The sequence below is a fragment of the Caretta caretta genome, chromosome 9, assembly GCF_965140235.1.
Source record: "Caretta caretta isolate rCarCar2 chromosome 9, rCarCar1.hap1, whole genome shotgun sequence".
Classification (NCBI taxonomy): domain Eukaryota; kingdom Metazoa; phylum Chordata; order Testudines; family Cheloniidae; genus Caretta; species Caretta caretta.
In genome coordinates, this window is record NC_134214.1 from 90022967 (window position 1) to 90047827 (window position 24861).

A 24861-nucleotide genomic window follows, 5' to 3' on the forward strand; every position below is an offset into this window, starting at 1 on the left:
AGGACTATCATTCAACTGAACAACTGATGGGATAAAGAACAAAGATAACTGTGCCTGTGGGGGCGTGACTGTAATATGCAGTTAGTGGAGGGAGCAGTCAGCATGGGGGAAGTGAGTAGTCATCAGCCTGGACGTTAATACAAGGATCGAGATCTCAGTTTTAAATGTTCCCTAATATCTTTGTTAGTGAAGGGCGCTAAGCCTGGACATCAATCCAAATTTCACCTCAGTTACATTCTGCCTAGCTGTTTCCTCTCCACTTTCATGATATTCTTCACTTCTTATATGCTTTTGGAAACTCTTATACAGGTCTTGCATTTTATACAAGCAGTGCTTCATTTCAGTACTGCGTGAAATACTCCCGGCATAGTCTTTAGGGGTGTTGTATGGCTTAGGGTTTGTGGTCACACTTTATAAATGATTAACAAATATAACGATGTTACAATATAGATGGTTATAAGCACACCAGGAGAAGGTGTTAAAGATATTTATAAATAACTGATGGACTTGCTAGACTATCAATTGATCATTTATTAAAACAATTATTCATTTATTAACCCTCTACATTTTGTTTATAAATGGAACATTAATATAAAGGACAAGCCTATTGGTGACCTATGTAAGGATATTAAGCATCTGGTTGCTCCTCCTGTCACCTACAAATGAGTAATAATCAGTAACTGTCACACAGTGTACAGCTTTGAGTTTTTCTGAAATTAATATAATTGTTTATGAAAGTATTTCCCTTCAGGTCAGAGGAATCAGATCAAGATTATTCTAGGAAAATCAAATTGGTAGAAAGTGCTAAGGTAGCAGAACCCACCAAAACCAGTTAGGATGGAACAGTCCTATGGCCCAGTCAAGTCTGCCAAGCATGTCAACCAGCTTTTCATAAAAAAATATGAGATAGATTAGTCTATCTTTCAAAAAGAAAAAGAGTACTTGTGGCACCTTAGAGACTAACAAATCTATTTGAGCATAAGCTTTCGTGAGCTACAGCTCACTTCATCCTTTTCTTTTTGCGAATACAGACTAGCACGGCTGCTACTCTGAAACTAATCTATCTTAGTTAACTTTGGGCAGCCTTTCTAGGCTCAGCTCTTAACACAGTCTGATGGTCTACTCTGCTTCTTCTGATCGACATCTCTTTATTAGAAACCACATGCATAAAAGTATCAATATTAAAAATATTACCATTCTAAGCTAAGGGAATACAGTGTGCTGGATTCATCAGAGTATTGGGAAGCAAGAAAGGCCAAATTCCAGACCCAGCTCTTCCAGTGTCTTGGTGTATGGTCTTTGGTAAAGCCCTGAACCTTTCTGGATCAAATTCAGCTCTGGTATAATTGGAAGCAACTACAGTTGAAAGCACCAGCTTAGAGCAGGGCTGAACTCGGGCAAAGAAGACAAGGAGAGCCATTTGTTAAATGGGGTCATTAATACTCAGCTGTCACAGGGCTGCTGTAAGACTTTACTCATTGTTGTAAAAGTGTTCTATAAGGGCGCTTTCATACTGGCTCTCAAGGGCTTTATTCCTTACATCTAAGATTGAATTTAAACACCGTCTTCTACCCACTGCTTCTTTACATTTCCCCGCGTGAGCAAAGGTTTATTTCTCTGTCAGGGAGGATAGCTCAGTGCCACTGACTACCCTTTGCCTCACAGAGCCTGAGTGATATACACTGCTGCAATGAGGGCACCTGGAATCAGGGATGCTGTGCCAGATGCGATTGGGTGGCACAATGCCGCATAGAGAAATTTTATACTTTTTCTGGAAGAATCAGGATCCCAGCACCCATTTCTTAGTGATCTGAGGGCTGGCCCCTGAAGGACACTTATCTAAGCTGTGAATAAACTAGTCCTCATGCTATAGCATTCCTTAGCGTTTTATGTCTGTGAGGTCCCCTCCTCAGAAAAGCATGAAAATACATCGACTTATAGGTCACAGCAGTTAAAGAGGACCACCCCTGTTTGTGTCTGTAAGGAGATGGTGAGGTTAAGTATTGCATCGTAGCGTTCTAAGCTCTGACCATAAAAGTGTCATCTCTGAAAATTATTTTAATATAAAATACACCTTTAAAAATATTGACAAACATATAAGGGGGTTAACACTGAAATATCTAATGCGTTTGGTATGTGCATTTTTCACACAGTAGGAGATAGAGTTAGTCATAACAAAAATGACCACAGCATATCAACAGTCTTGTTTTCCCCCCAAAGCTGAAATAATTCAGGTACTTGCAGAAATAGGTCAGGGTGGGGAGAGACATCTCAGTTTGCATTTCGGACTGTTCGATGATCATTTCAGTGCTGTTTCACATATTACTGTTCTTTCTTTGCAAGAGTACCTCTGCAGCATGTTTTCATTTTTCTTTGCAACTGGGGACTCAGAAAATTATTCAGTTCTTAAATAAGTTTTACAAAAGCTGAAAACCAGAATTAGGAGGATGAAATTAAAACCAGAATTAGGAGGACAACAATGTGAATTATGTGGGGACAAATACTGCATATCCAGAATGCCAAGTCTATATTGAATCAGTAACAGACAGATTTCAGTAGAAATGTGTACTGTACACATTATATATTTTATTCTACTTTTAACCATATATCTATTCTGAAACTATGTGTTCAGTGCTCTCAAGTGTTACAAATGTACTTAAACTTCCCTAATATTTTTGAATGAATTATAATTCCTGATCATGGCTCTCATCACTTATTTTCTGCAAGTGGTTTTAGCATTAAAAAGCTATTCAGCACTGAAAACCCCCAAACTGAGTAGATTTCAAGTTCAAATATTGTTGTAGTTTCAAAATGTTTGTATCCTTCAGATAAGCTTGAATTGATTGTATCAATTCACTACATGAGTTACAAGGTTTAGTCATGTTTGACATGGGCGTTTCAATCCCAGGGAAGGCCATACAGTAAACGGAGGTGCTGCTACCTTGAGTGCAATGTGTCTTCCTTTTTGCTACGCTTTCTTCAGATTGTGGACTTGGCCGAGAATGACTGCAACATACATTTGTTCAATGGACTTTCCAATGTCAATTTTCAAGAGTTGGCTTCGGTGGCTCAAAATTTCCTCTTCGGAGGAACTTTAATTCTTGCAACTCTTGTGGTTGTAAACTCTGGTCCACTCCAGGAATTAGCTTGTAGCTTAAGGGAGATTCAATATAACCATTTCTGTAGAGACAGACCCGCTTGCAGAACTCAAAGGTGCTAAACATAACACCATAGTATGGGACAATCTGTGGGGGAAAAAAAGAAGATTGAAACCAGTTATTAATTTAGAGTCACTATCAATATTCTCTACTCAGTTACAAAGCTAGGATTTATAGCACTTCATTGTTGATTTGGCCTCATCAGCAATGTGGATTTACACCAATTGAGAATCTGACCCTAAATGAGTTGTGCCATTCTACAGGTACCAGACTGAGTTAAGACTTGGTTTATTATAGGCACAACCCGATTTAGCAAATTATTGTGAGGAAGTGGGCTTGTGCTGAACTTAAACAACATAATGTTTAAAACAGTTACGATTTGTTTTAACAGAACATTTGGGATGCATTTTGTATGTGGCAGAAATGCGTCCTTTCTTTTGTCCCAAGCAGAGTCAATGAAGCTATCCTGACTTACAGTAGCTGAAATTCTGGCTCTTTATGTTTAGCCATTTTCCCTGCTGTTTCTCTGTTATTTCCCAGGTGTGTTTGAATAAACTTCCACCAAAAGGCTCTGCCACTTCCTCGAACGCTTTTGATGAGGATGGTGTCATATGAAAGCCAGCAACTTGCAGATGGCCATTAACACCAAACCAATAAAGCTCAAACAGCTACATTGTAACCCGAGGAAGGGCAAACCTCTACCATTGCTGTCACAAAGTGTCTAATCAATACACTGTTCAGAAGGAGAGGAGAAGAGGGACATCATGTGTGTTACAATTCCAACTACCAATTAGTTGGTCATGTGTCTCAGATTGCATTTAAATACAGACTGATCAGAATGGAGGAAATCCGCACCTTGAGCAGATTGGCTGTGAGTCCACACCAGAGTCCGAGCACGCTCTTGGTCTTCACAGTTTGCCTAAAACAGTCAACCATGCCAGTAAAACGGACATCAACCCCTCCATAATGGGGAAGGCAAAGACTCTGAGCCTGTTCAAACGAAAACCACAACAGGTGTTAATTATTTTTAATTGAGTTGATTTGTTTAATTCCTTCATTTCTATAGGTGTTCAACACTTAAATGCTGAAACAGGTGGCCTTCGTCTATTTACCATGCTTTAGTCAATTATATTTCAAAGACTTAACAATTCTGCCTGGGGTCTTATTGAAAGGTAACCAGTTGGGGTGGGAAGATATTTTAAATCTAGAGTATAGGAGAAGTCTACTACTAATTCTGTGTTGCACTGTACATGGTGTAACTTGAATAACATATCCAAGCCACCCCCAAACACAGTAAGATTTAAACTACCAAAATGCAAAGTCACATGAATACATGATATTATGTCATAATCTACCAGACCAGTGTGCACTTGGTTCACATGGAACAAAAGTGCAATGGGTCAATCTGAGTAGCAAAATCCTTTCACCATTAATCTCTCACTGTGTTAGAACAGTTAGGATGGCCTGATCTTCAATAATCTGATCCTCATCCATCTGTATGGACACAGATGTAAGTCCACTTTGCATGTGCAAATCAGGGATTTGTTCATATATATGGCAAGACAGACTCTTCCAGACAAGAGATTCAGGCATGTGATTGCACATGTAGGTCTGATCACTGAAGATCAGTAATTTTATATTACTGACAAAAAGAAAAGGAGTACTTGTGGCACCTTAGAGACTAACCAATTTATTTGAGCATGAGCTTTCGTGAGCTACAGCTCACTTCATCAGTGATCTTATATTAGCGGGAGTTTAACTGTTCATTTACTGGTGAATATTGATATAATTATCTTACATTTCCCCAGTGATCTATAACAGCAAGTGGTGTAATATTCCTTCTTAGTTTGGCTGAAAAACCCACAGCTTCCTCAAGGTGATAAGCCTATAACAAATTTCTCTGTCAAACTGACACCTGTTGATGTTTGCTAGATGTGTCTGCTCTAGAATTTCAATAGTTTGGCAGCCCTGGTCTAGCTGGTAAAAAATGGAAACATACTGAAGACTAACATCATATTTTTATCCTTAATATGCCCCCCCTCTTCCCACCAGATGGTGGTGGTGGAGGGAGGGGGATTAAACTCTGGTCTCCTAGAACTCACGCGAGTGTTCTAACCATTAGGCTAAAAGTTATAAGGTGGGTGGGGGCAGCAGCAGCAGCTCCTCCTCCAGATGTTTTGTGTGGAGCGAGGCAGGTGCCTAACTCATTCCCACAGGAAATGCCTTAGGGGCAGGCAGCTGATTCCCATTTGTGGCTTGCTAACCAAGATAGGTGCCTAAATCTGGGATGCAGGGAGGCATCTGTCTCCATGAGAGGGACAGGGTTTAGCACCTCCCTCTCCTCGTCGTTGATATCTTCCTTGGCTAGCTTAGGTGGCTCCCTGCCTAGTGCACTGGATTTTGTGGGTCCCATTCTAAGGCTCCAGTCTCTCCCCATTCATTGCACAGGAGCGTGGGCACCTAACTTGGCTTTGGGGAATCACGGTGGTGATCCTATGATTTTCTGGGCACCTAAAAAATTAGGCACTGTGACCACTCAGCATTGCAATGCCTAAACCCTTTTGTGGATATGGGTCAAGATTCCTTAGGTCAAAGTGCAATCAATGCATGGTAAGTGGGTGGGATTTTTGAAAGCACCCAAGAGATTTAGGAGCACAAGCAATTCACACACTTTTGAAAATCCCACCCTGGTCACTAAAAACCCAGGATGGATTTGACACATGCTTCTGCTTTCCAAAGTGACAGGGATATTTTGAAACAGATCCAAAAGCCCAGGAAACTGTGGACAATTAAGTAGTGAAAAAGGGACAAGTAGCAAAAATACCTGAGGAAGATGACAATGCTGCTAAGCATATGCATCCTTTCCTTTCCAATGTGCAGGGGAGGACTTGCAAGAATTAAGTGCATTAGTTTAGCTTAATCACTTTAGCCATTTTGTACACTGCAAAGGCACATATCAAAGGGTGGCACTTTTGTGTACAATACAAATGTAGGGTACGCTGTATGGCAGATTTAAATAAGATTTTGTCAGCAGTAAAACTACTCTGGAGAATGTTAAAAAAGAATGGTAGGTCTCAAAGAACCAGATTTCTAATTTGCCTACAGACTCTAATCTCTAAAGTGATTTATTGAGAGATTATTTATAGTAACATTCACCATTGTAAAAGCCATTATCAAGATTTTTATCTGTGACGTGAGGTCCATACCCCCCCACCTTTCTGGCTTACTGGAGCCATAAAAACAAGCCCGTAGACACAGTACTTGAGAACCAAAAGACTCTCAAAGGAAGTGTCAGCCTGAAAACAATGGCACAATTTAAATCAAAATTATTTTATCCAGTAGTTCAAGTTAAAATTTTAGGTTTTGAAAAAGGAAAGAAAGCTTTATAAAGCTAGAAAATATTATTAAAAAACATGTAAACATTTCATTTAACACTATTTTTAAAGAATCTGTGAACTCAGGGGTTGTAGTCTATGACTGGAGAATTGCAAATATATTACCTGTTTTTAAGAAAGGAAAAGAAAGTGATCCGGGCAACTACTGGCCCGTTAGTTTGACCTCACTGTATGCAAGGTCTTAGAACATATTTTGAAAGAGAAAGTAATTAAGGACAGAGGTAAAGGTAAAGAGTTCCTCAGTGACCCGTCTTAGGACCAATCTTATTTAAGTTTTTCATTAGTATCCTCGGCATAAAAAGTGGGGGTATGCTAATAAAATCTGCAAATGACAGAAAGCTGGGAGGTATTGCCGACATACAGAAGGACTGGAATATCATACAAGAAGATTTGGAGGACATTGAAAACTGGAGTAATAGAAATGGGATGAAATTTAATAGTTCAAAGTGCAAGGTCATGCATTTAGGGACTAACAAGAATTTTTGCTATAAGCTGGGGACATATCAGTTAGAAGTAACAGGAGGAGAAGACAGACTTGGGTGTATTAGTTGATCACAGGATGACTCTGAGCCATCAGTGTGATGCGGCCATAAAAAAGGCTAATTCAATCCTAGGATGCATTAGGCAAGGTATTTCCAGGAGAGATAGGGAAGTGTTACTACAATTATACAAGGCACTGGCGAGACCTCATCTGGAATATTGTGTGCAATTCTGTCTCCCATGTTTAAGAAAAGATTAATTCAAACTGGAACAGGTGCAGAGAAGGGCTATGAGGATAATCACAGGAATGGAGAACCTCTTACCTTACAAGAGGAGACTTAAGGAGCTTGGCTTGTTTAGCCTAATGCAATGAAGGATGAGGGGAAATATGATCACTCCTCTCCCTCCCTCCATCAGAGGGATAAACAACAGGGAGAAGAAGTTATTTAAGTTAAAGGCCAATGGTGGCACAAGAACAAATGGATATAAACTGGCCAACAATAAGGTTAGGTTTGAAATTAGACAAAAGTTTCTAACCATCAGAGGGGTGAAGTTCTGGAACAGCCTTCCAAAGGGAGCAGTGGGGGCAAAAAAACCTAACCTGGTTCAAGCCTGAACATGATAAGTTTATGGAGGTGATGATATGGTGATATTGGCAACAATGGCATATGGCCCATCCACAACTGCTATTAGCAAATATCTCCAATGGAGAAGGGACACTATATGGGGAGGGCTCAGTTACTATACAGAATTCTTTCCCAGATGTCTGGCTGATAGGTCTCACCCAGATGCTTAGGGTCTAACTGATTGGCATATTTGGGGTTGAGAAGGAATTTTCTCCCAGATCAGGTTGGCAGAGACCTTGGGGGTTCCTCTCCAGCATGGGGCATGGGTCACTTGCTGGTTTGAACTAGTGTAAATGGTGGATTCTCTGTAACTTGAAGTCTTTAAATTAAGGTTTGAGGATTTCAGTAACTCAGCCAGAGGTTATGGGTCTATTACAGGAGTGGGTGGATGAGGTTCTGTGGACTGCGATGTGAAGGAGGTCAGACTAGATGACTATGATAGTCCTTCTGGCCTTAAAGCAGGGGTGGGCAAACTTTTTGGCCTGAGGGCCACATCTGGGTATGGAAATTGTATGGCAGGCCATGAATGCTCATGAAATTGGGGACTGGGGTGCAGGAGGGGGTGAGGGCTCTGGAGGGGGAGGGCAGGGACAGTGTGTGGAGCCCCCTGGCTGCCCCTACGTGTAGGAGCTGGAGGTGAGACGTCGCTGTCTCCAGGAGCCGCGCGGAGCCATGGCAAGCCCCTGACCCTGCTCCCTGTCGGAAGCTCGAGGGCCAGACTAAAACGTTTGAAGGGCCGATCTGGCCTACCCCTGCCTTAAAGTCTATGAACCTAAATTAAAACTTTGGTTTGGTTATCAGTTGATGCTGGAGGATTCACACATCCCTACAACACTAATCCCTACAACTGCACTAGAGCAGGACAGCTAAAAGTGAAACTAACTGAACAGCTCAGACTAGTTTCATTATCCAAGTTCTGCAGAAACCTAACCTGGTTTATATAATGGGGAGGAGTGGTTAATTGCTTATTAAAAAGAACACACCTACTGAGTATAGTTTTTATGGGTAGCATAACACACACACACAGAGTTTTGCAGGCATACATAACGGCATACGATTTTGAACCAGCAATTTAGGACACGTAGATTTCCAAGTATCTGATCTGCTGGTGTTATTAGATATTTAAGTGACCTACACTGCAGCTATGATTTTTTGTACCCACAAACTACAGGCACAAAAATGGAGGCCATCTTGAAAATCTGGTCCTAAGTTCAGACTCTTCTTCCTTTCCTATGGGATAAAATTTATCTAAGTATGAAATTGTCTTGGAGGTACTTTTACCTTCTAGGTGTGTGGTACAAATGACCCAGGGAGGGTGAAAGAGGAGTTAACAATATATTCTTGTAGTACTGTAATGGGGATTTAGGATTTTGATCACTAAATATAGTAAATCTCTTTTATGGATACAAATTCTATACACATTCAAAAGATCACAGCTAAAAAACAACTCAGCCGTGAAGGAAACCAATTTATCATAAAGCTCAACAGTTCATTTCACTTAATCCAGAATCTAAAATAAGAACGGTGAAGTCTTTTAAGGCTGGGTTAATAGGGACACTTGCAGCAGCAAAGTGTAATCATAGTTGAAAGGAAATGGACGGCCAAATCCTGCAGTCCCCACTCAGGAAATACTCCCACCAAAGTCAATGGAAATTTTCATTGAATGAGGATGAAAGGATTTGGGCCTCAAAGAATATTTTGCTACCCATAGATGGCAAACAATTTCAAAATGCAAATAAAGAACCAGTTTTAAGAACGTGTGAGCAATTTTACACAGCACGGACCAAATTACAACCTACAACATTGCGGCCAGATTAACCGTGGATCAGAACATACAGTAAGGCTCACACAGGCCATTCAGACACGTGGAAAGGTAATCTGCTGTGAGGTACCAGCAGTCAATTGTCTCCAGAGCAATAGATGAGAACAGCTGCCTGCACTCTAGGAACACTTTGTCCTCTTCTCGGTAAGAGGAGAGAAAACCCCCCTGATCTGAGGTCAAACCCTGCCTCTCTTGCTGAAATCAATGGGGCAGCTCCAGTGAGCAAAGCAAGCAGAATTTGGCCTCTGGCACAGCATTAAATAGGTTAGGATCAGGGCTTTTGTATTCTGTGGCTTCTGCCTTTGCCATGGAATACATCCCTTGCTGCTGAGCCTAAGCTTTCACAAAAAAAAAAAAAAAAAAAAAGTTTGCTTTTGCTTCTATGCTCATGATGATGAAGATACCCTTGAAATGAGGACGGAGGCCTTTTCTAGAGAGTCAGTGCAATCCTCATTTTGGTTTTGGACTGCCTTATATTGATTTAGCTCAAAGTGGTAAGAAATTGACACAAGCTAAAGCATTGTCTGCATGCAAATTTGCACTGGTTTATTTAAACTGGTGCAAACCCCTGTGCAGACAGTCTTGGGCCCAAGTCCTGCAAATATGCATGGTTAACTTCACGTATGGGGACTTGTTTCATTGATTTCAGTTGGGCTACTCTCTGCATGCAAAATTAAGTATTTGCATAGGTCTTGACAGGACTGGGGCATTATTTTGGTTTAAGAGGGGCAGGGGCCTATTGCAGTTTAGTTTATGGTGATTAGCAACAGATTGGAGCTAAACTGAAAGGGAAAGTTTAAACCAATAGCCGGGAGTGTCCACACAGCCTTTTGCACAATTATCAGTTTAAAATTACACATTAAGTTATAGCAGTGAAACTCTGTATATAGATAAACCCATGATTGATACAAGGCTCTCTTAATTGATTTAACAGTGTCCACACACACGGGGACAACACTGATTTCATTACTTCAGTTTCCAAACAGTCCCTCTCTTAACCTTCTCTCTTGGTTAAATTCCAGCACAGGGAAATACATTCCATTCAGTCTGCCTCCTGCAGTTTCAATCAGATACAACAAGTTTCACTTCCTTTCCCCAAAAAACGTTGAGCAGTGCTGCTGAATGACAACAAACAACTGCCTCAGAACACCTCAGAGGTGGCTGCGTTTCACTGGTGGGTGAGGCCTATCGATGCCTCACCTTCCACAGAGAGATGTTTATTTAGCTTAATTCGCTAAGCAGTTTGAGATCCTTATTTATTACTCCTAGCTTCCTACCTCCTTGGAGAAAAGAGGAGACAGAAGAGCGAAGTACTAGTAGTTATTGCCAACCAGATCAGGACTATTAAATCTGTTCAGTTCCAGGGGAGGCATCACAGGGCTGAGGAAGGGTCAGCTATGACCAGTCCTACTGCTAATTATTTGTACTGCCTTTTCACGTAAGGAAAAACCCCCTCACATCAACAACAAAACCTACTCTACTACAAAATTTTAACACCACAGTTTTATGACGACAACCATATGGATAGTCCGTCTCCAGGCGTCTCTCCCCTGCTTTGGGGTTTCTGAGAGAAATGCCTCTAAGTGGTTGGGCCAGAGAAAAGCCAACTCGAGCTTTGGCAGAAGGAAAGTCTCACATTTCACTGAGGCAAGAATTGCGCCCCAACTGGCCAGTGGTGCTCCAGGGACTGTAGTTCCTAAAGCTCACGTATCTTGCTCTTTAATAACCTCAGTGACTGAGCTGTATTAAGTACGTTAATTGCCAAATAAATAAAATGTTGACATGGCCAGTAGCTGGAAGTGATTGTAAAGAAAAAGCCCATAGAAAATAAATGGACTCTGATGCGATCCATCTGGCAACACTCCCCTCCTAGTCAGGCTAGTCATGAGTTCAGGTCCCACTCCAGGACTTGGGCTCATGCCTAATGCTAACACTACAGTACCGTGAGGAGAGAGGGAGTTTGGGATGGTGATAGGAATCACAAGTTAGAAAATGCAAATTAGTTGATTAGTCCCATTGCTTTGCAAACATACAAGTCTAGGGAAGAAGAGAAATGCTGCATGGAGGTATTGTCTTTCTCATGAAATAAGAGGACAAATATGTTCCCGATGCACTGAAATCATCTGATCTACACTCAGGGTGAGTTTGGTCTTTTAAGCACAGATCCTTTCTGCCTGTCTGGAAGTGACAGGGGATGATGGAAGATCTCAGGGCACTTTTGAATCTCTCTCTTCATCTATGCAGAAGCAGAAACCACACTTTGATGTCAATTAAAAATATGTAAACAGATTAAACTATGCAGATGCGGGTGGATTAGACAAATAGTGTTGGGGTTGAATTAACAGGACAAATAGAGACATGGTCCCTTCAACAATAAAACCCAGAGTATTTAAACAATGGATGCCCATTATACAAAGTATCTATGATTTTTAAAAAACAGTATTGCTCCTTATTATCTACACTGTGTAATATACCACTCTACTCATTCAAATAGCTTCATCTTTAAAAGGTTCCAAGGCACCAGCATGTAAGGAGTTAAACAAACAGCTTTTGTACAAAAGGTCCTAAAGCATGTATGCTTTTTAGATGTCATGTGAACCACATGACCCGGGTGTTTTTTTAAATAAATTGGCTCATGACTCGAATAACTTTCATATTCCCAGCTGGCAGGAAAACCAAATCTTGTAAATCGCAGGAATGCTATAATACAAGTGCACTCAGAGACTGGCCTTAAAGCACCGGGAAACATCCCACTGCCTAAGCTCTCTCTGTACAACAGTTACTCACACTTAGGCAGTGTTGGAATGTAACGATCTGACAAACCCTCATTTCAATGGCTCACATGGAGAATGCTTTTTATAATAAAAGACTATTGGATCCCATTTCCTTGTCCAGGCTTTGCTTATAACCCACCTCTAACAGTTGTGTTAGGCTGACATTTACCACACAAGGCCCTAACTATGGAGCTATTTTAACCAAAAAACAATTATATACAAGCTCTTTATTGACTTCAGATTGACTGTGTGCTCCAGGGGCTCCAAACTGGGTTTAATGAATGGTCAGGCAATCCTATAATGCAGTATGTCCCTTACTAAAGGTTTCAGAATCTACTACTGCAAATTCGTAGTAGTTAATCACTTTTTATTAATAAAAAAAAATTACATTTGCATAGCACCTTTTATCCCAAAGGATCCCAAAACACATTACAAACTGATACGGGGTGCTGGAACAATTTTTATAGTCGGGGCATTGAGAGCCATTGAGCCAAACTGTAAACCCTGTATATGATGGAAACCACTTCAAACCAGGGGGTGCTGTCACACCCCCATCACCCCTAGTTCCAGCACCTATGAATGGATATATAAACTACACCCAATATTAATGCAATTCCCCACTGAAAAGCAGCCACTTCCAGGGTGAGGTGTGACAACAGCCCAGAGCAACCCTGCACAACTGTTTAGGACAGGAAGTGAAGAACATCATATCCATTTGTTTTTGATTGCTCCAAAAAGGACAGTTACAGTCCACTGAATGCATAACCTGGTGTTAAAATGGTATGGAAGCATCTTCCCATGATGCACTCCAGCAGATACATTCCTGTGAGAGGTTTCTTCATAACACATGGAATGGTGTGCAATCAATGCCAAATATATATAGACACTGAATCCTGCAATAGCTGTAAGGAGCTGAACTCTGTTCGGCTTAGTCTACACTACAGAAGGTTTGCTGGTCTAGCTATATTGGCGAACCCTGCTAGTGTAGATGCAGCTTATGTTGGCTAAAAGTGCTTTTGCTACTGTAGCTCCTTCTACACTAGGACTTTTGCTGGTATAGAAATGTCATGCCCCCACCCCCAAAATAAATAAATAAAAAATGCACCCCAAACCAACATTGCTATATTGGCAAAAGCTTCTAGTGCAACCCTAGCCCTGGACTCTGTTGCTCCTTTAGCAACGGACTGTCAGGGAGTTTCAGGCCAAGGATGGATAGTTTCAGGGACAATGAAAACACCAGTGCCACATTAAGGTTGAATGAGGCCAGCTAACCAATTGGCAAGTACAGCTGCAGTTTGTGCATGCAAATAAGGTTCTGTGGTTATAAAAATGTACACAGACTGAAAGGTCTGCCAGTTTCAGGGCCATTTGTGAAAGTTCTGCCCTAAGAATCTATCATACTAACACAAACAATTCAGAATTAAGGCTGTGAAGGCTGACACACTTGTGTCTTCATATTGTAAGAGTCTTAGAACCAAGCTTAATGCTACAGGTCACCTGTGCAAAGCGGTGTGCCAGCCTGGAATTTCAGCCTGGACCCCAAACTTGCTTGTTTCTGTAAGCCTACCTACTGGAGCTCAGTCCCTGAGCTTTACTTCAAGACGGATTCTAGCTTAAAAATATCTTTGTTGGACCAGCCCATTGACTTTGTTGGCCACATGTGTGATCCATGTTTAGGTCTCTGGGTCCATAGAGGCCAGAAATACTACCGACTCAGCGTGCTCAACTCCCATGGGCTGGAGGAAGGGAAGACCTGATGTAGGAGTCTCTGGATATCCAGAAAGATGGGGTGGCCTGATTTGAAACTTTGGGAGGGAGGGGAATAAAGTGAGATTCTTCTCTACCCAAGTCACTTTTGTTATGGTGCAAAAAACAAACAAAAAAACCCCAACGAAACCCTTTTGATACAACTTTAGTCCCATTGTGTATAGCACGGGTTCAGTACTCTTCTAATTATAATCCCATATATGGCACATAACAGCTATAGTGAAATCCAAGGCTCAGAGCATCCCCTCCTGTGGAAACACCTGCAGAGGAAGAGGGCCAGTGCAGTGTACAAAGATCTGATGGAAATCACCCAAACCATGGGAATAGGGTGGAGAAAGTGGAACCGTGCTACCAGTGCCTCCCTTGTCCCTGGGATCCCCCATAAAGAAAGGTTTCCCCTACTACAGACTGGCTAAAGGTAACAGCAGAGAGAGAGAGAGAGAGAGAGAATCTTGAATTCACTTTAATAAAGGTGCAAGGTCCATTGATACAGTATTACATATTCATCTGGGAAACTGGATGTTGGTTTAAACAACTCCTCAATATTTTTCATGCTACGGATGGAAGATGAGAGTATTTATAACTGGCAGTTTTTATTTGGATTGAATTACCTTAGAAATATTAAGAGAGTCTTAAGAAAGCAATTAAATAAACCTCAACACCCCTTCTCCTCCCCTACATTTCCTTTTAATATTTGCAAACAAACATTGCATCCTGCTAGTGCATGACAGCCTAATAAAGACATTAATTAGAAATTGACTAAAAATAAAAATGAAACTGATTAGACTATTTTCATTGTTCAAACTGAACAAAATGCAAAGAGTGAGTGAAAAAGTAAGAAATAATGTGGAGGTTTAATATCTATGGTGTTATATGTAACATACAAATTTATTTAACATATACAATTTTTAACCTAAAGTGACCCCTATAATGCCAATGGAACACAAATTAGCTATGCAAAATTTAATTAAATTTTAATGTGAAAATTTTAGTGAGGTTTTCAGCACGTACTTGGATTCAAACAAAGATTATAAAAATGTCAACTCAACACCCCCTAAGTTTTTCTTCTAAACTTTGAATAAAAGTTATCCAGCTATTTCCTTTTTCAATCATTAGGTTTGTATCCTGCCTTCGAATACCTTGTGCACTATGATGGGCTAAGATAAAGGCCATCTCATACTGGAGGGAAGGATCTAGTCTTAGGTTCTCTTTCACCTAAGCAATAATTTACTTATTTCTTCTAAAAGTTGGTAACACAGAAAGTGTTACTGAGAAATTTCCCTCTGACTAACCCCATCCTCTAGATTCACAATATAAGCCATAGGTTCCATGCCAAAACATGCATACTGTACCTCTCAATTCTCTAACATGCCAAACAGGAGCAAAATGAAAAAAGGAAGACAAAGGAATAAAATTAGGATAATCACGATAGAGAGAGAGGGCTCACACATTCAAAATGACTGATTAGAATTTGTTTTTAATTAAAAAAATAAAAAAGCATTCGACTATATTTCACGTCAAATATAGCAACTTTTTTTTTTAAAAAAAAGCTAAACATGTTAACTATAACCCTGCGGGTGAAGAGGGGAAGGGGAGAGCCATGGTTACAGGAACAAGTTTGACAGACTAAATCACCACCAAAATATAAAACAATGGAGAGTCTGAGCCTGTTCCATTGAAGTCAGTGACAAAACTCCTGCTGACCTCAGTGGGGCAGGATCTGGTTGTAGATATGTAACACTGGAAAGGATGGATGAAGGTGACTATGATAAATGTTAGTAGTACTTAGTCCTTAAATAGTGGTATGTATCTTCAAAGAACTGTCCATACAACTCATAACTGAGGAATTAAGTGTTATTCAGACATGGAAATAGATGGAGTTCAAGTGATTTGCCCAAGGCTGTCTACCAAGTCAGTTACAGAGCTGGGATTAGAACTCAAGTGTTCCTAGAATCCAGTCCTACTCTCACCTCCTTGGATCAGTGCTGCAGTTCCAGACCACTGCTATATTAGTGGGGTCTAGGTTTTCTTCCTGATGGTTGTCCAGTTCCCTCTCTCACAGGGGGATCTGACAGAGCCTTGAGACTCCCCAATTTCCCCTGCCCAACACCAATATTGAGCCACTGGATCTCCTTGGGCAGGAAGATTGGTGACGCTCCTTTGGCAGCCTGCTAGTTTTATTTCTGAAGTCCATCAGAGGGACTCCTTGTGGCCACAAGTCTGCCCCAGAGCTCTCAGCTCCTCCTCACCCAGCAAGCAAGAGTCCAGGTCTGTGAAATGAACCAGAGTTTCCCCATGTGCCACTGCAGAGTGCTCATGCTAGCCTACTGGGGTAGCTAAACATTTCAGTACATCACATGTTTTTATTTCCCAGTGATTAGGCTCACCAGATGGAAACGGATCAGAAGAGACAGTTGGGACAGATTCATGGTTACAAAAGGTATTAGCTCCTTTCTTTTCTTCCTCCTATTGTTTTCCCCACTGTACCTCTGGGATGTTCCATTTCCCCACTCCTTCCCAGGTCCCACGTTGTCACTGCCCTTCTGGTGCTGACATCATCATGGCTACTCTGCACTCCCTCACGCACTGACTCCCCTCTGTACTGGGGACAGAGCATTCCTCCTTCAGAGCACTTTCAGGGTCCAGTCCACGTCCTATTGAAGGCAATGGGAGCCTTTCCATTTGCTTCAGCGAGAGGAGATTCAGGCCCTCAGCAGGCGAGATCAGTGTGGAACTGATCCCCCACAAGGCTGAGCTACATGCTTATGCTAACTTTTAGAAACAACTTTGTAGATCGATTCAACCCAGCTTTAGCCAGCCCCCAGGGTCAGCCAGGCTATGATTTTCAATGGCTTTTTACTTGGCAGTTTGAGCAAGTTCAACCACTCCTACTTAAAAATAACAAATCAGGATTGATTGAATTTATATGTATCCTCCTGCCTTCCCCACAGCTTGTTAGTAAAGCATTATGGGGAGTTGGGGGGGTCTTTAACCTCAAAAAATCACGTTAAGACTGTAAGGCACTTAACAAGTATACAAATTGCAGAAAAGGTGAAAACAAATCACTGTAGAACAGAGAAAATATTTATATTTTTGTTCAATTTCTTCTTTCTGGTCTTTTTTTTTTTAAAGACATTTATTTGCTGGAAGTGTAGGACAGTTCTTTACAGAGATAGGGCAATAAACCCAGAGTTTCTCATTCTATACAGGTTTCAGAGTAGCAGCTGTGTTAGTCTGTATTCACAAAAAGAAAAGGAGGACTTGTGGCACCTTAGAGACTAACCAATTTATTTGAGCATGAGCTTTCGTGAGCTACAGCTCACTTCATTCTATACAGAAGTACCCAACAGAGAGCAGCTGGCACTTATCTATAAAAAAAAAAAGAAAAGGTGAAACAGCACACCCTAGTGGCTGAAAAGAAATGATGTTTTTGCTTCCCCAACTGTACTGCTCCAGAGGAGCAAACTATAAATGGATCTTTTTAACATAAGACTGGAAGCCTGTGAATTTTCCTTCTCACTAGCTATGAAAACTTAGTGCACAAATTAGTGGTGCACTGAAATGTAGGTAGTTAAGGCTAACGAGAAAAGCATGAGACTATGACCTGGTCCCTGCCTAATTCTCTATAGACTGTGCTAGCTATGAACTTACGTGGAATGTGTGTAGGAACTCCAACACAGGGAACAATACAAGCAACTCAAGTGGTGAAACAAGTGAACCGTTTCATATGAGTATGAAGAGCGGGGGGAGAAGGCAAAGCTCTGGATTCAGGACAGAATGGTAGGCGGGCGGAGGGGGAAAATCAGATTTCACACTATTTTGGGGAACTGTGTTATAACTGTCCTAAAAACAATAAGGGAATTTAAATCCCAGTTTGAACTGAGGGGGAACTAGTTTTCCTTATTACACTATCGGGCAGAAGCATGAGTTTAGTAGATCTGAGGAGAGAACTAAAAGGAAGGGATATTCCCACTACTCATCGTCCTAGTCCCAAAGTTTGTGCTCAGGTAGGGCATCAGACACAGAGTGCATCTACACTACAAAAAAACTGCACCACAGCAAGTCTCAGAGTGCAGGTTAACTGACTTGGCTTATGGGGCTTGGGCTATGGGGCTAAAAATAGGGTCTCAAGCTGGGCTCCAGCCCGACCAGGAATGTCTACAGTGCTATTTTTAGCCCCATAGCATGAGCCCGATTCAGCTGACATGGGCTCCGAGCCTCAGCACCATGGGTCTTTTTTGCAATGTACAAGTACCCTTAGAGAGCCTTAGAAATGAAGTCCCATGTTTACTTGTTGAATAGAGAAGCAGTGAACACTTCCACTTCAATAGGCCTGAACCCTGACTCAAAGGGGCCTCCCCAAGTAGTCTCCATCCCTTTTGTTTGACTTCCAAGCTGAGATTGTCAACAAGGCTGCCAATTATGATGGGAGCATTTATGATGTGGATACCTGCACACCAAGAGCAGGATATCAGCTCATTTGACTTAGGTCAAGCAGCCACCAAATGATGACAACTCTTTGGTACTCTGATGATGGTGATGACATTTTAATGAAAATAAGGTAACATCAAGAAGTATTGTTGATCGCATGATACCACTTAAACTGGTCTTAACAAAACCTAAGCCAAAAAAGTCTCGGCCATTACTGCCAGGAATAATTCAACCTCTCTAAGGATTCACTCTTGGTAAAAAGGAATCACAATCAACTGGCTAATGCCTGGCCCCAAACTCTTGAAACTAACACTGACAATATGACTACCACCAAAATGGTAACAATAACGATGCTCCGTACCTGCATTTTCCTCTTTACGGTCTCAAAGGGGAAGGAGAGTGTCTGGGCTACCCCAGCTGCTAGGCAGCCATTTATGAAGTTCTGAAGAGGAGAGAAGCGAAAGCTGGGCTCTTGCCATATTTTATTCAGATTGATGTAAACAAAGAATGAGCCAGCAGAAAATGGGATAGCACCTATAAAGCAAACCAGACAGAAAAGATTCACGTGAGCACAAAGTATAATGCTTCCTCCTAGCCTTGTCTAAATGCCAGGGACTGTAAGCCAGTTTAAACTCTGCTTTGCTCACTTGGATCAGACTTAAATATCTAAAAACCTTTACTTGTTAGATATTAGTTTATCAAGGGGATGTCTTGCTTATTTAAACCTCAGGTTTCAGGGTCCAAATAGGTCATTAGGCATTTACGTTTACAAAAGGGCTTGTATATCGTGTTGGTGCCTTACTGTTTTGGTCTCACGAAAGGTCAATCTTTTGTTCCATTCCTCACACAACTGGGCTGCCCTACAGCCCAAGTTGATGAGTCACGTTCTTCTCTCTTGCCTGGCATACGATTTCTGTTTTCTGCTGTCACCAATTTTAAGTTTTGCTTGTAAGCTGTTAGTGCTCATTTTTTTTGTCCGAATCAATTTATGCAAAGATTTACGGTATGTTAAAATGTGGTATTCTGCAAGCTATAGAGTAGAGAGTCAATAAACATTTTACAAAATAAATAAAAATGCCACACCTGCCTCAAGTAAAGAGGAACGCCACTGCTTTGATTCACCTTTCAGGAGGACTGTATTACAGCCACAGTGCACTCTGGGTATGCATAATTTTTCTTAAGTTAAGTGAAGGAGAAATAGGCTGCCTCTAAATGCAACCAGGTAATCCAGAAAAGCTAGGCAAGTGTATCTTCTCAAATTCTTTTAGCCACACCCATTAAAGATAAAACTGGCAGCACTTGCTCATCATTTAGAGACAACTCTGCTACCGCAGAAATAACAAAATTGTGAAACAAGTTGTGACCGACAGTGCTTTGTACCTCTAGATGTCCTCTACAGAGAGTCATTTTACTGCTTGCACATTTAAAATGAACTGGGAAAACTTGCAGGGGCATCATATTGATGTTTCAATATATAACGTACAGTAAAGCTAAAACACCCCACTCTTTCCCATTATTAGCTTACCTAATACAGTCAGCGAAACACCGCGATAAAGTGCAAGGAATCCTTCTTGATGATAAATTGTGTAAAAAGCATGAAGAATCCCTTTATAAGATGGCTCCAACCGGTTCTGCACTATGAGTCGTGTTTTTACCACATCGGTAGGGTAAGTCACTACGGTTGCAACCGTGCCAGCCAGGCTTCCGGCCATGATGGCACTCCACTGGGAAATGTGGCCCAAGTCATCCATAAAGAGCATGACGAACCTAGAAGAGACAGACAAAAGAGGAACTATTAATTATTACTCAATAAAAATCAGGCATAAAAATAAAGATAGCTCTTGTTGTAATTGTTCTTCTGCCCATCAGCTTATTTGAGAATACGTAGAATTTCAAGGATGCATTTCATCCCAGGATCTCCAAGCACATTACAAATCCTGAGCAAGCCTCAAAACCTCCATGAAGCAGGTAATAGTAATTGTAAACAGGGGGTAAACATGGGCACAGAGGTCAGAATGACTTGCCCTTTGGTCACAAAGCAATTCAGTGACTGACTCCCAGTCCCTGGATAGAACCACTAACCAATACTCTCTCCATTTTCTTGGATATGAAGCACCAGCTCAAGAAAAACTATGAAAACTGTTAAGGGATGCCACACTGTAGTAGTTCAAAGGACCACCGGTTTGCTTTTCAAAAGAATTTTGGTTTAAACACAGATGAGTAAATGAGAGCCCTAATGAGAAGCAGCACCTCACTCCTCCCTATTCTCTGCCTGTGGTACGTAACACTCTAGTCTCCTGTGGGCTGTAATACTGTGGTTTCATTTTGGTGGCTGGGTTTAGTGTGCGGGTGCTGGGTGGTGTTTAGTGGCCTGTGATATCCTGGAGGTCGGACTAGATAATCTGGTGATCCCTTCTGGCCTTAAATCCTAGGACTCTGCATTTACATCTACCAAGACCAGAGGTGGGCAAACTCCGACCCGCGGGACCATCCTGCCTGGCCCCTGAGTTCCCAGCCGGGGAGGCTAGCCCCTGGCCCCTCCCCCGCAGCCTCTGTGTGCCACGCTGCCAGCGCTCTGGCCTGCCCCTCCTGCTGGGCAGTGCAGGCGGCTCCGGCAGGGCGGTGAGCTCCTGCTGCTCTGAACAGCATGGTAAGGGGGTGGGGGGGAAGTAGATAAAGGGCAGGGGGTCCTGGGGGGCAGTCGGGGGTCAGGGGGTGGTTGGATGGGGCAGAGATTCTGGGGGGGGGCCAGTCAGGGGATGGGGAACAGGGGGCGTTGGATAGGTGTGGGAATCCCAGGGGTGCTGTGGTCCCGGGGGGAGGGTAGTTAGGAGCGGGGGTGTGGATAAGGGTCAGAGCAGTCAGGGGACAGGGAGCAGGGACGGTTGGATGGGGGGAGGTCCCGGGAAGGGGCGGTTAGGGGACGAGGAGCGTTGGATGGGTCAGGGGTTCTGAGGGGGGCAGTCAGGGGGCAGGAAGTGGGAGGGGGTGGATAGGGAGCGGGGGCCAGGCTGGTTGGAGAGGCACAGCCTTCCCTACCTGGCCCTCCATACAGTTTCGCAACACCGCTGTGGCCCTCGGGCCAAAAGGTTTGCCCACCCCTGACCAAGACGAAAGTTACCATAACTCAAAACACTACTGCACAGACTTAATATGCTAAAGGAGTCGACTCACTGTTTCAGTTATCAACAGGAGATCTGCAATGTGACTACTGCTCTCTACCAGTGTTTCCAATATACTGGATACTCCAGTAGAAGTTATAGAAAAAATATGCAGAAATCTTCATTACAATCCTGAGAGCAGCAAAACATTCCTTGTTTCATTGTCTCGGGGTTAGAAGGGCTTCTCTTGCTCAGGTAGAAGACTCATGCTCAGGCACTACGTTGCGCCAAGAATTAAGTCTAGGTTTGAGTTTGCTATTAAAACATCAACATTGGCATGTTTTGTATTTTTCCCAACTCACTGATAGTGTCCTCGAGTCTTCAAGGGTAGTCTGTGATTCTGGCATTTGTGATTCAGAGGACAGACTAAGGACTTACTCCAGTGCACACAGTCAAGTCAAATTAGAAATGAGCATGATGGATATCATGCAAGCAGCAGGAAGTGAGCAAAGGAGAAGTCAGAGGGGAGTCAGAGCCCAGGGAGCAGCTCAGAAGGGCAGGGAGGTAGGGGTGTGCGTGTAATTAAATTCCATCCTTTCCCATCAAGCCACCAGTCCCTGGCTCGAAACAGTCAATAACTTTCTAGCCAGAACATGTCCTTTTCGGAGGTTTGCATTATCATTAACTAAATATTATTAGTGTTGATCTCTGTCTGCTGTTTCGTGTCTGTGTATGGTATTCCCCTCCTAGGAATCTCACAAATAAACCACAAGCAGCTCAATGCATTAAAGAGTGGGAGTGCATGAGTATTTGTACTTGTTTTTGCCTAACAGTTCCTCTCCACTTGTAGTAACTGACAGGGATCTGCCGGGCAAATGAGAAGAGAAAGAAAACTGTCCATCCTCTCCTCTGAGTAGCTTGCTGACCCAGCAAATAGTGGGTACATTGTTTCAAGTTTAAAGTAACAGTCAGTCCATCTAAGCTTCATAGAATTGTTACAAAGCAGGAGGCCCACATAAAGCTGCTTGAGTCTAAATCTTGGTGCTCCACTAACCCAACTTCATCATGAACTGCACACCGAGAGCAATGATGATTCACTCACTGCCAGGTAAAGGACAAGCCCATTACAAACAGTGGATGGCATCAGCGTGAGGCCCCTGTGGCGCGCCTGATTGGACAGCAGGAAGGTGAGCCCACTCCTTTTCCTTCCCCTCCCATTCAGTCTGGGAAGCCAATGAACTGGAATAACCCCATCCTCCCAACCATACTGAAGTATCCAGCATACATCCTGCACCCAGCTGACCTCAATAAACCAACTGGCAAAAACAAACAAACAAAAAAAAAAACCCAACAACCTTCAGGCAAACCCGCCCACTGCTTCAGAGTCCACTGGAGGCTTTGCAACAAACAACTGACTGCAAACTACCTGACAGAAAAGGAAATCCAAATAAATCATGCATTTCTGCTAAGTAATGTTGACAGAACTACTTCCTATTGACAAAACACTCCTCTCTCTCTCTCTCTGCAGCATTATTTCCTCTAGTGGCTGTTTCTTTTTAAAAAAGGGAGTTTTAACATGTAATGTGGTACAGTAGTTTTAAAGAATCTGAGCATAAAGACTAGAGATCACCATTAGGATAGCATTACAGCAATAAAAAATGAAGGCTCTCAGTTATGAGTTTGGTAAAATTAAAATTAATGTTCTTATTCATATTTGTACATAGGCTCATTTAAAATAGATTTGTGAAAAACTAAAAAGAAATACAACTAACAGTACTTAAGGAACAGATGCTAACTGCAACCTACTGTGACCTTAATTAAAAAAAATCGCAGTAAATCACATACTGAATGGAACATTTATAGGATTGTCAAACTGTGATAAATTTGAAAGATATATGACTTTGTACATGTTTGTATGAGACCACTTAAAGCTACTGCAATAATTGAAACATAATAATTGAAAGAACAGAATTATCAGGAGAAAGAGGAACTTTGAACTTCCTTAAAGGGACACAGTCAATTTGAACTCTGGCCAATTAAAAACAAAAGTTAAAAACAGCAGCCCTATGGTTCGGTTGAGTTTTACAGTCACAATTTCCCCTTTTTAAAAAATGTATAAATCACCAACAGGGGAAACTGACTACCACATTGAGGCCCAGAGAGGGAGTATAGAGGGAACAGGGAAACTGACAACACACCAAGCACTGTCCAACCAAGTAAACTGAAATAAATAAATAAATAAAAATAAAATAAAGTGGAGTAACGTCTTTTTTCCTAATCTCTTTCAATTACAGGAAATTTAGGTGTTACTGAGTGCACTTAGACAAGAGAGATGACATATTTTCAAGCAGAAGTGAGAGATTTAATATGATGAGTCTCTGATGTTAACCTAAAACCAGAAAATTTCCTTTCCCAAGGAGATCTGGCAGGTCGGCACATGCTAAATTGTAGGAAAACGCAAGGAAACAGGTTTCACATTAAAGTCAAACTGGAAACATTCTACTTGCTGACCTGGGAGAGATGAGGTGTCTTTTGACAAATAGTCATGATCAAACGCATCCTAAAGGGCGGGCCAGTCTGGATGGGTGCATTTCCAGATGATTTAAATCTGGATCTCAGCTCGGTCAGCCGAGTAATAAACATGGCATGAGGCTCCAGCCCTCAGACTCCGGAATGGTTAATCTGAGACGTAATAGGGCAACTTCTGCTGCCTGTACCCTGGGAACTGGGAAACCCCTTTGCAGGAGGGCAGCAGATCCTGGCAGCACCCGTAACCCCCCACCCCGCTAGGGCAGCCTGGCACTGCCCATCCCAATTGCCCCGAGCCGCCTTTGCAGGAGCAGGCGGGCCGAGCCTGGCAGCGCCCGGCGCTTACCTGCGGTAGGAGGCGAGCTGCAGGGCGCTGTAGGGGAAGAGGCGCAGGCAGGCGGTGAGGTTCCCCTTCCACAGGGCCCCGATGCCCTCGGCCTGGCAGACGCTGCGGCCCGCCTGCCAGAGCCCCCGCCAGGGCGGGGAGGTGCCCACCTGGGCCAGCACGGTGAGCAGCTCCAGCGGGGCGGTCAGGCTGAGGCTCAGCGCCCCGGCCAGCCCGGCGCAGCCCAGCCGCTGGCAGCCGGTCACCCGGCCGTCCCGCTTCCAGGTGGCCATGCCCCCGGGCTGCCCCTACCGCCTCCCCGGCTGCATGGCGCCCGGGCCGGGCAGCTGCGGGCTCCCTCCGCCTCCTGCAGGGACTGGGAGCCGGAGCGGCCCGGGCTCTGTGCGCGCCCCGGGAGGCGGCGCCGCCGGGCTGCAGCCGGGCTTGGAGGGC

The 24861-nt window shown here is 42.7% G+C and overlaps 1 protein-coding gene across 1 annotated transcript; it reads right to left on the reverse strand.

Moving 5' to 3' along the window:
* Positions 1-511: 511 nt before the first annotated feature.
* Positions 512-24861, reverse strand: SLC25A43 (solute carrier family 25 member 43). The gene is made up of 5 exons (XM_048864716.2): positions 24430-24861; positions 19979-20220; positions 18815-18987; positions 4014-4148; positions 512-3245 (listed from the first exon to the last, which is right to left on the reverse strand). Exons 1-5 carry the CDS (start codon positions 24699-24701, stop codon positions 3042-3044), a joined length of 1026 nt encoding a protein of 341 aa, XP_048720673.1. The 5' UTR covers positions 24702-24861; the 3' UTR covers positions 512-3041.

Excerpts from the sequence above, each read along its gene's own strand:
- SLC25A43 (XM_048864716.2), bottom strand. The coding sequence starts at position 24,701 with ATGGCCACCTGGAAGCGGGACGGCCGGGTGACCGGCTGCCAGCGGCTG. Across the intron at positions 20,221-24,429 it reads CAGCTCGCCTCCTACCGCAG|GTTCGTCATGCTCTTTATGG; the intron begins GTAAGCGCCGGG and ends TGTCTCTTCTAG. Across the intron at positions 3,246-4,013 it reads TCACAGCCAATCTGCTCAAG|ATTGTCCCATACTATGGTGT; the intron begins GTGCGGATTTCC and ends TTTCCCCCACAG.